This window comes from Eumetopias jubatus, unplaced genomic scaffold (genome assembly GCF_037043125.1).
Source record: "Eumetopias jubatus isolate StellerSeaLion01/CBP00866 unplaced genomic scaffold, mEumJub1_p1.0 scaffold_13, whole genome shotgun sequence".
Classification (NCBI taxonomy): domain Eukaryota; kingdom Metazoa; phylum Chordata; class Mammalia; order Carnivora; family Otariidae; genus Eumetopias; species Eumetopias jubatus.
This window is the reverse complement of record NW_028274819.1, coordinates 14097103-14109449: the sequence shown is the minus strand read 5'-3', so window position 1 is coordinate 14109449 and position 12347 is coordinate 14097103. Positions and strand designations below refer to the sequence as shown.

Sequence of the window (12347 nt, the reverse complement as noted above, 5' to 3'; positions counted from 1 at the left end):
AACAATACAAAGTAAAGGAACAATACAAAATGAAAGAATGATACAAAAGAAAACAAAACAAAATAAAATGAATAATACAAAACAAAATGCTAAAGGCATCTAAATTGGAAAAGAAGAAACACAATTCTCATTATTCTCAAGTGAAATTATTATGTATGTAAAAGACAAAATCAATATACATGAACTGTGTTTCTGTATATTAATAGAAAACAATTCAAAAATTAGTAAAATATTTCCATTAGCAATAGGACAAAATTTCAGAATAAATTCAACAGCAACAAATACATCAAGATTTAACAGTTAAACAAAGTGTGCTAATCCATACAATGGAATATTACCAAGCAATAAAAAAGAAAGAAAGAACTAATGATTAATGTAACAATGTGAATGTTTCTAAATATTATTCCGGGGCACCTGGCTGGCTCGGTCAGTTAAGCGTCTGCTTTCAGCACAGGTCATGATCCCAGGGTCCTGGGATCAAGTCCTGCAACAAGCTCCCTGCTCTGCAGGGAGCTTGCTTCTCTCTCTGCCTCTGCCTCTCTCTCTCTGTCTCTCATGAATAAATAAACAAAATCTTAAAAAAAAAAAAACAAAAAAATAAAAATATTATTCTGATTGAAAAAAAAATCCAGACCAAAAAAACTGTATTATCCTAATTTTGTCAAACTCTGCAAAAGCAAATCTCACAAATATAGATATACAACTGATCAGCAGTTCTTTGGGGTTGGAGATCAGTGATAGGGGGTTTCTTAGAAAGAGAACAAGATATTCTGGGGGTTATGGAAATATCCTATGTTTTAATTATAGTAGTAATATGTCTGGCGTATATATTTGTCAAAACTTATTATACACTTAAACTGAACACTGCTTATTGTATCATAATTATTCCTCAATAACTTTTATTTGAAAAAAGTTATTACTTTCTAAAATAACACTTCAATATGTTATATTAATATAATTTCCAAATTATATTTTTCACAAAGTCTTCTTTCATGACAAAAAATCAATAAATATGTACTAAATTCATTTTAAATAATGCTGCTAAATTTTTCTATATGCCAAATTCAATTGCAGCCCTATCTATGTGCTAAATATCAACTTTTTAAAATTTATTATCAGTTTTTATTGTTAACAAAGCCATTAGATATTAATTTGGGTATCCATTTAAGTGTCTGATGATTGGTATAAGGCCACTTCCCAGAAAAAGATGTTTTAAAGACAGCATTGCATGGAGTGCCTGGCTGACTCAGCAGTAAAACATTTGACTCTTGATCTTGGGGTGCTGAGTTTGAGCTCCATGTCGGGGGTAGAGATTACTAAAAAAAAAAAAAAAAAGAAAAGAAAATAGTATTGCATATAATCTCAAGGAATTAATAGATCTGCAGAAGATAGAGAACCTGATAGGGATTTTCTAAATGTAGTTTTTCTTTCCCCCAACCGAGTGCCTGTGTCAACCAAGGAAAAGACAAAACTGCAAGTTGCAAAATAAAATATATGTGTTTATTTGGGGACTTAGGGATTGCAATCCAAGAGACACAGATTCAACCAAAATCAAAAGTGTGCTTGGGCGAAACAAAGGAGGTTAGAGTTTTTAAAAAGGAGAGAGGGAATTTACATAAATCATTTTGAAGGAAATGTGATTGGTGCTGGTATAGCCATCCTTACACTCGTACGGGATTGGTTGCTAGGCAGAACTGTGTTAAGGCAGAAAGTCCATTTGTGTCCATTTTAACATAAAACATATCCTTGGCTTCTAGCCCCATCTCTTCAATGTCCTCCCCACTCCATTTAAAATAATCCTCTTAGCAATGCTTACTCTATTTTATTCTCTCCCTTAACACCTGCAAATACAGATATTTATAAGTTTTTTCAGATAATTTTTGTCCTTGATTTACAATTTCCCAGGAGAAAAGAGGATATTGGTCAAAGAAGCTTAATCTTTTTATATTTCTGATATATATTTCTCAAATAATTCTTCATACATGGATTGGTAATAAATTATATACTTGAAAAAAAAAACAGAATGCATCAGGTATAGAATCTTCTAGGCCGTCTAAAATAATGATCATCTTCTGGCCTAATTCAACTTTAGAATATCACCTAATCCCCACTCCTAACACCTGCTCTATTAGCTTTCAATTAAGGAATTTAGGAAATGTACATTTAGGAAGGGAAATTTAACTGCTTTTAGAATAAACAATAAAGGGCAATTCTTATTTACAGAATTGTAACTAAATGACAATTTACAATTAAATAAATCGAATTTACACTTTCACACTGTGAGGGAACAGAGTGAAATATTGCTACCAGAATTCCTCATTATTCATTTTAAGATGAAGGCAAAATGCCCAAAATTGTCTATCAGCAGACACATACTAGAATGGAGGAAAAAACATTCAAGATAGAGGTGGTTGGGTTCATTTCAAGGAAGCCTTTTTAGTAGTTTTAATTTTCTTTGATTCTATCCTCACAGTCCAAGAAAACAAAGGAGTCGATTTTTTTTTTTTTTGAAAACCAGGTGTTATTTCTACTAGTTTAAAGCCCACTGATGTTTGGGTTTTAGCTTCACTTTGTGGGTGTGTATGTGTATGTGTACATGTGTGTTTTCTTTCCTTTTTTTAGAGCTTAAATTTTTTATTTTTTTATTATGTTCAATTAGCCAATGTATAATATATCATTAGTTTTTGATGTAATGTTCAGTGATTTCATTGGTTGCTTATAACACCCAATGCTCATCACCATGTGTTTTCTGACAAGTAGGCCCAACTAAAGGATTCTTCTGAAAAGCTTCTCTTGCTAAAGTACTGAGCAGGGATCACTATCTATTCTATTGCACTGTTTTTCAGAATTTATATAATCTGGGTTTTTCCCCTATACTTACTTGCCCTTCATTTCCTTCTATTCATTCTAACATTCAGGAAATTGAATGCCTTCAGGGAGCCATGAAGGTCTTGAGAAACACATAGGAAATTTTAATCATGTATTTATTATATCCTTTTGATCAGAAGATTAACTCTGGGGACTCATTTCCCTTTGTACTATAGTAAATATAAAACTAAATTTTTGGCCATCTTGCTTTTGCTTTCATACCATGGAGGCTCTGTTTATGGTTATCATATATTAAAGAAGAAGTTTGAATTTCAATCTTCCTACCTGTAACTACTATCATTTACCCAATTTTTATATTACTCTAAGTGTTAGACAAATACAACTTTTCTGTGTGATTGATTGATTGTTTTGGGGGGAATATAGAGAAATAATCCATTGGAATGAGCAGTTATATAGTTCCTAAATAAGCTAAAGTATTGAATATTTTTTTCTTCCACTGGTAAGTGAAACTCACTTATTTGACTCTCTCATATAAATACATTTTGAAAATCAGTTAAAAATACAAAAAACGAGATGAAGAAGACACAAATATTATGTTTTAATTTTATTCGTACAGCCTTGCACAGTGGTAGTATTGGAGCCAATGAGATTTATCCAAGGCACGATTATTGCTAATTTTATTCTTATAAACACAGAGTAGGAGGAATTTATAATTTGGCCATTTATTCTCACCCTTTACCCTACACTTCAATTTCTTTTTCTACATTAACATCAAAATTGGTAGGCAACATCTAGTGAAACAATGAAAAATCAGTGTTTTAATCAGTGTGGAATATTTTTCCCTAAAGGATGAATTGCAATCTGTCATAATTACATATATTCCCACAGGGATTATTCACCTATCAGTGTAGATATTCTACATCTAACACAGTTGCCTCATTTCTTACTATTTCAGTAACTTTGAAATGTTGTTTTTTTTCTGAGTTTTACCTACTGTACTAAAGAAATAGTGTCTACCAAATGAAAGGATAATGAAGCCATCAAAAACACCTCCCTTTATTCTAAAGAGGTAAAACTATAGCATTATGAACTGTTTAAAATATTTATTTTTATTTTCTATATAGTGTAAAAAGATAGTTATATTTTTTCAGACAAAATATAATAATCAACCATTGTACATTAAGTGGAAAACACATTGCATATTTTAGGAAATGTATTGCAACATCCAAAAAAATATTGTGAAAAAGTATCTGTATGCTTTATAGGTTTGCTTTATTTTACAGGTTTACATTGTTCTTTATCAGAAAAAGTATAAAAACTGTTTCCTGAGTCTCCTAAGACATTTCTATTGGATATCAAAAGCCAATTATAAGTTGCTATTCATCATGTTTCACATTCCTGCTCAGAGTACCCTGTCTTCTCATTCCCAGTGGGCATTTTTCTCAGAAACCAATGACTCTGGCTATTTTTTAAGGATGACCATAAAGTTTTTGGATATTAGGGCTTTGTCTTTCATCACGTCCAACTTAAAAAAGAAATTGTGGAATACGAACTAAACGTGAAGGCATACATGGAATTTCTCAGTTCAAATGCCACAGTATAGTTAATTCTTAAATTTTGATGTATTTGACATTAGTTGCCATTAAATCCAAAGTGAGAAGTTTAAAAGAACTTCAGTGAGAACACAGATTAAATTTCCAACCTTGGTTATTATGCTTTATAAACTAGATTTTGTATTGCATACATTTTAGAATGAAATTCACTTTAACTTTTTTTTCCTTTCACATAAAAAGAGAAGCATTTAAACACACTTTGAAGCTAAGACCCTAATGTTTTATTTTCTTACTTGTGGAATTTCCTTTTGGAATAAACTAATAAACAGTACTTGAAAAGATTAGAGACTTTCTAGTTAAAAATTTCTAATTTTATAGGTAAAACAACCAGAAAAGAAAAGTCAACAGCTCAAGTTGCACAGCTAGTTAGGGATTCCAAGTATTCTTGATAGTGTGGCATGATTATTCTCAATTTAGATTTTCTTATCATTAACAGGTACCAAGAAACACATGCACACATGGCTGCTGTTAATTTTACATTGGTTACGGAATTTATCCTTTTGGGACTGACAGATCGTGCTGAACTGAAAGTGGTCCTCTTTGTTTTATTCCTGATCTATACCATTTCTTTGGTAGGGAATCTAGGAATGCTTTTTCTAATCCAAATAACTCCCAAACTCCAAACACCCATGTATCATTTCCTTAGCTGGCTGTCATTTGTTGATGCCTGCTATCCGTCAGTCTTTGCACCAAAAATGCTGCTGAACTCCTTTGTTGAATGGGAGACAATCTCATTCTCTGCGTGCATCGTGCAATATTTTTTATTTGTGTCACTCCTTACCACTGAGGGCTTCTTGCTGGCAGCAATGGCTTATGACCGCTACATGACCATCGTGAACCCTTTACTTTACACAGTGGCTATGACTAAAATAGTTTGCATGGTCCTGGTCATTGGGTCATGTGTAGGAGGCTTCATCAACTCACTGACACACACAATTGGCTTGGTGAAATTGTCTTTCTGTGGGCCGAATATCACCAGTCACTTTTCTGTGACCTTCCCCCACTATTGAAGTTGTCATGTTCTGACACATTCATGAATGAACTGTTGCTTTTAATCTTCTCTGGAATTATTGCTATGATCACTTTCTTGATTGTGATGATCTCCTATGTCTTCATTGTTGCTGCTATCCTGAGGATCTGCTCAGCAGCAGGTAGATACAAATCCTTCTCCACCTGTGCTTCACAATTAACGTCTGTGACTTTATTCCATGGCTCTATAAGCTTTAGTTACATCCAACCAAGCTCCCAATATTACTTAGAACAAGAAAATGTGGTATCTGTGTTCTATACCCTGGTGATTCCTATGTTAAATCCAATGATTTACAGCCTGAGGAACAAGGAGGTAAAAGATGCTGTGAAAAGAGCTATAGAAATGAAATATTTTCTTTGTTGATTTCACACCATATGTGTCCCAAAATAGCATATAAAGAAGTCTTCTGGATAAGAATATTTATATGAATTTATTAAAGTTTTGAGCCCAAAGGAATCCTAGAGTTTACTTAATGGGAGCCTTCTATTTTACAACAGAAGAAAAAAGCCTAGAAGAATAACAGGTACAAGAGATATGTCTGGTTATTTTGCAAACTAACCTAAAAACCATAGCAAGATCTAGGCTATTTATCTCTGGACGGTTGAAGACACTTTCATTCCTGTACCTGTGTAGAAATGAGTACATACAAATAGATATACAGACACACAAATAGACAGATACAAACATAAGATTAGTAAGTAATAAAATATCTCTTAACTCAGTCTCTCTATTAAGCACAGAAATAAGTAAAATACTTTTAAAGCAAAAAAGATTGGTACTTGAATTATCTACAAAGCTGGCATATGCATGTTCTGAAATTAGCCTGGATTACTTATAGCCAGACATTTTTCAAAATAAATGCAAATACTCAAAAATAGAAAAAAAAAATTGTGTTCTAAATTGCCTGTGTCATTTCATTCCCAGTGGTTAGTCTGGACCATTTTCCTGTGCCTGGCTTTGGTTTCCATTACTGCATATGAAACCGAACAGGACAGAATGCCACACTTTTACTACCACTCCATGTGGGAGGGTTCTAATATTCTGAGAAAACATACACTAAAGAATTTGACTTCGTGTTTAGAAAGGAGGCCTCAAAGATAATTCAGGAGTCATGAATAATCAGACCCATTTTTCTTTTTCCATTAAACATCTTCCGGAATATTCTTTAGACTTTAAACAAGAAATTCCCTGAAGGTATTCTATGCAGGAGGAAACCTGTGCTATGTATTTCAGGAAGGGAAAATATGTGAAGCCACTGTTTTCCCTTTGATTCAAATTACATGTTCAGGTGCATAATGATGAAATCAGGCCCACAAATATTGATTCTTCCATAGTTATCTCTTCCCCCTAAATTGCTATAAAGTCTCCTGTCTAGAAACAAAACAGTGTTCTAGAGAATATCTCCATTTACAAATAAAATTATATTTAATTTGTGGAGATTCTTTTAAGTACTGAAAGAATAAGAGGCAACTAGGCTAAGCAGCACAATGAGACAGCTGAATACTCTATAAATATTAAGGCATGGTTTTACATGGCAGGCTAGATTAAACTTTTTTTTCCTCTCAGTGACAGCCAAACTCATGAGTGAATGGCTCCACTATCTGTGAAGGTAGCAAATTGAAATGTGAAAAAAGATAGCAAATTGACATCCTCATTATATTAGAAATCAAGCAAAGAAATTCGTATGAAAGCTTACTATATTCAGAATGAAATAATGACACCACCAACACCACCAAGAACATCATATAACATTTGTATGACCCTTTCTAATTATCCAAAATCATTTATTTTTTTTTAAGATTTCATTTATTTATTTGAGAGAGAGAAAGAGAGAGCACGCACAGGCAGGGAGAGGGGCAGAAGGAGAGGGAGAAGCAGACTCCCAGATGAATAGGGAGCCCGATGCAGGGCTCAATGGGGAGCTCCATCCCAGGACCCAGGGACCATGATCTGAGCCTAAGGCAGACACTTAACTGACTGAGCCACCTAGGCACCCCTAAAATTATTTAATATATTATTTGAAATTGGGTCCCATAAGGCTACAAATATGTGACATTTATGTATGAGAAGAATTCATATAAATGAATTTGTATTAAAGTTTTGGTTTTCAGAAAAAAGTAAAAAGGTAAAATAATAATGATAAGTAAATGTAATTTTATATTGTTCTTCACAATTTTTTCAACAGCATTCAATATCTTTTATCCTAGAGTATAAAACACAAGAAATAATATACAAGTCAGATAATTAAAACTCAGAAAAACAAATTGAACTCATTCTGTTACAATACTCACCTCATAAAATAAGGGGCTAGTCAGGATGTAAATAAAATAGTTTACTAAGTGTACATGTGTGTGAGGGGTGTTATTTTATGGAACAAAAGTAAGATATTTGTTTATGTTTAATACTGACTTTCAACTCATCCTGATGAAGAGTTACTGTATTTTAGTATATATAGTAACTATATTATATTATAGACAGTAACTGGATGCTCAAATAAGATAAAAAAGAAAAGCCCTTTCCTAAATTGTGAGGCAGATGAAGGGCATGTGGTAGGTTTGTAGGATGAAGATTGGAAAATGAGTAATATATTCTATATAATGGGTAATATACCATATATATATATACCTGACTCATATATATACATATATGTGTGTGTGTGTGTGTGTGTGTGTGTAACACACATATCAGTAAATGCAACTCAGTTAAGCAGATTCTAAATATCCTTAAGTGGTTAATATACTTAGTCAATTAGAAATAAATGAGGACTGGACTCTGAAAAACAAACTGAGGGTTCTAGAGGGGAGGGAGGTGGGGGGATGGGTTAGCCTGGTGATGGGTATTAAAGAGGGCACGTTCTGCATGGAGCACTGGGTGTTATATGCAAACAATGAATCATGGAACACTACATCAAAAACTAATGATGTAATGTATGGTGATTAACATAACAGAATAATAAAAAAATAATTAATTAATTAAGATTAAAAAAGAAATAAATGAGGACTTCATGAATGAAATATCTGATGCTATTTCTTCAAATTTCATGTAAAATATCAGTATACAAAAATGAGAATGGGCATTTTCAGCTCCAGTCCCTCTACCCCATCCATAAAATTGGTTACTGCTCAACATCAACACTTGGAGAAATCAGGACTCGGCAGATGTTTATCTAACATAACTTTCCTCTTAGCTCACAGAAAATTTCTATTAAATATGTGTTATTTTTTTATTTCACGTGGGTAGACTTGGAGTTTGTAGTTTAGAAATTGGCCTAACGCATCAGGGAAATAAGTTGCTGGCACTATGTGGACTAGTCATGGGTACATTTGCACCATGGTCATGTTTGTTATTTTTTAAGAGACCCACAAGTCAGTGTAATGAATTCATGCTTCCCAAGATTTGAGGTTTGGTCTTGTGCTGTGAACACAATAGGGATTACATCAATCCCAGCTTTGATGGCAATTTTCAGTTAGTCCTTGGTCAGTTGTGGCCTGTAAACAAATCACAACTCCCAGAATTATGGATATCTAAGGAGGATATTTTCATCCCACAAAACCCTAAACTGCTATAGACTGCCCTCTACAAATGGTCCATTGTTTGTCATTCTCCCCTATAAAACCAGCTTGTTAAATTTTACCAATTAAATATGACTTTTTTTTTTCAATTTAAGGAAGACCTATCTCTTTCCTTAGAGTTGTTATCAATTAGTCTTAGATATATCTAATGAAGTCTTAAAATTCATATATTCTCACTCTTCATTCTTAGACTGCTCGGATATTCAGTGTTTGCTGAATCAGAATACTCTCCTGAGGGGCACCTGGGTGGCTCAGTTGGTTAAGCGTCTGCCTTCTGCTCAGGTCATGATCTCAGGGTCCTGGGATGGAGCCCCGCATCCATCTTCCCTCTGCCCCTCCCTCTGCTTGTACTCTTTCTCTCTCTCACTCTCTCTCTCTCTGTGTCAAATAAATAAAAAATAATTAAATAAATAAAATCTTGAAAAAAAAAGGAATATTGTCCTGAGTCTAATTTTTCTCACACTGGATATTTCCTATCTTTTCCACTATTTTTCTTGCAATATGGTTTCAAATTCCATCATTATTATGTTCACTCCTAGTCTGTCAATATTAAAAGGCTGTATGGAATAAATAATAAAAGCAACACAAATTTTTACATCAGACAGTCACTGTATCAAGGTGTTGTCCTACCATTTGCTAAAGTCCAAACTCAGACAATTCCTTTAGTTATTCTGAGCCACATATAATGTGAATCATATGGATCAGAATATTCAATTAAATAAAATTACATAATGATTAGAGATAATAGTTGTGAAGTGCCTGGAATATACTAAACATTTAATAAATAAAAACCACCCCAAATAGGATCCTATTTAATATTACTTATCAAAGAAAAAGCAATATTCTTATTAGTAAAACTAATTATAATATTCCCTATGTGTTAGTCTGTTTTAACTATTGCTTCATTTTAATATCACTGCAAATTTTCACCACCTTGTTTTTGTACAGATGTGTTTGTTGGTTTGGTTGCATTTGACCTGTATCAGTGACTTATTTATTCTAATTTGCCCCCTTCCCTTTTTCACTATATGTAAATGCCTACCATTTTACTCTAATTTACCACCTTTTATATTTTTCATTCTATCCTCCAAGTAGCAGCCTACCTAGGATTTCTAAAAATTACATTTCTGTTCAACTACCACTGCAAAAAAAAAAATGTTAAACTTGATATTTATTTTAGTGTCTAAATTGGCTGAATTATTTCTTATATTATAAGGCAATTTAGTGTATAAACACATGCACACTTGAATTCTATCTAGTGATTGCTGATTGCTTCCACTTCTTTTAGGTTGTCTTAGGTAGAAATATGTCTATTTTCCATAATTACTACCAATAATAATACATGTATATAGAAGCATATTGTCATCAACAAATGGAACTTAGGCCATCTTTAAAACTAAATATATATATAAATATATATATACATATATATATAACTATGTTATGTAAGTTATAATGATAAATACTGCTGGAATTCATTTTTAATAATTTGGGTGTTGTTTTGCAGAGGCTTATATAGGTGAGACATGAACTGATGTGACAGTTTTCTCTAAAACTGAGAAATGGCCAAATCCATGAATTGCTACAATTTGGAAAGATAGTGCTGGGACCTTACCTTCCTCAAGTCTCTCTTTGCTCTTTTAATGAAACATGGTATCACAGAATCACTGGGGATTCCATCCTCCAAAGACCCTGAACCAAATATAAGCACAAGTCAGGAAACTAAGAGAAAGGTCTAAGCTTCATCTCAACACCAGGTATGTGCTATATTTATATGCTCTAACAAAGGAATTATAAATGCCTCTTGAGTCTTCAAAAACAGCAACTCTTAATACATATTATGAATGGAATGTGAAGAAAAATCATCTGCTTCAAATCTATTCAAATTATTGAGATAAGTGAAATAGAGTTAGACCATTACCACATCAAATAGTTCTCTATTTTTTTAAAAAAATATTTTATTTATTTATTTGGCAGAGAGAGAGCAAGCGAGCCCACAATCAGGGGAGTGGCAGGAAGAGGGAGAGGAGAAGCAGAGTCCCTGCTGAGCAGGGAGCCCAACTCGGGGCTGGATCCCAAGACCCCAGAGTCATGACCTGAGCCAAAGCAGCTGCTTAACCAACTGAGCCACCCAAGCGCCCCATCAAATAGCTCTCTGCAGGGTGCCTGGATGGGTCAGTCGGTTAAGCGTCCAACTTGATTTTGGCTCAGATCATGACTTTAGCGTGGTGAGATCAAGCCCTGTGTGGGCTCCGTGCTCAGCAGGGAGTCTGCTTGAGATTCTCCCTCTCCCTCTCCCCCTCCCACTCATGCTTTCTCTCTCTCAAATAAATCCTTTTAAAAAAATTATTGGGTTCATTCCCTATATCCTCACGTAGTGTATTTAGAACTTCATATAATTATGTAAATTACAAAAGGAAATTTATTTAAAGAAATCCTTTAAAATTTAATTATTATAAGCTGGGAATTGTATTAAATCTGAGAGAGTGGTGAAGCAAGATGGCGGAGGAGTAGGAGACCTGGATTTCATCTGGTCTCAGGAATTCAGCTGAATAGGGATCAAACCATCCTGAATACATACGAACTCAACAGGAGATCGAAGAGGAGAGTAGCAACAACTCTCTGAACAGAAAAGCGACCACTTACTGGAAGGTAGGACGTGCGGAGAAGTGAATCCGAGGCGATATTCGGGAGGATAGACGGCGGGGGAGGGGCCTCCGTCGGCCGCTTCTGGCAAGTGCTAGAGCCGCGGAGCACAAAATCGGACCTTTTAGAAGCCGGCTCCGCTGAGGGACGTCACACCAGTGGCTAAGCGGGGGTGGAACCCTCGGGGACAGTGTGGTCTCAGGACCCTCGGGGTCACAGAAAGACCGGGGGTGTCTGAGTGCGGCAGAGCTCTCAGGTATCGGAGCGGGGAAGCCGGCTGCAGAGACGGAGCTGAGGCGCGGGCTCTCAGCTCGGGGTGGCCATAAACTGTGATCTGCAGCAGAGTCGGGCCACTGCTTCTCCAGCAGGGACCCAACAGGCGGCAGATCCGGGGAGACTCCCCTTCCTCCCCCGGGAGGAGCGGCGCGGGAGCGCACCGCAGGGATCTGCTGGGTTTGGAGAGTCCACACGGGGTTGGGTGCCAGACATAGAAATGCTCGGTCACAGGCCGGGTGAGCACGGAGTGCGGCCGGAGACCAGGGACACGGGAGTGACTGACTGCTTTTCTCTGGGGGCGCACTGAGGAGTGGGGCCCCGAGTTCTTCCCTCCTCTGGGGCAGAGATTGGGAGGCCACCATTTTCACTGTCCTCCTCCAA

At 35.3% G+C, this 12347-nt stretch overlaps 1 protein-coding gene across 1 annotated transcript; it reads left to right on the top strand.

Annotated features, from left to right (window-relative positions):
- The first annotated feature begins 4900 nt into the window (after nucleotides 1-4900).
- On the top strand, nucleotides 4901-5835 carry LOC114215241 (olfactory receptor 5J3-like). The gene is given in 2 exon segments (XM_028111124.2): nucleotides 4901-5425; nucleotides 5428-5835. Coding segments are annotated over 2 exon segments (933 nt in total).
- The last annotated feature ends 6512 nt before the right edge of the window (nucleotides 5836-12347 follow it).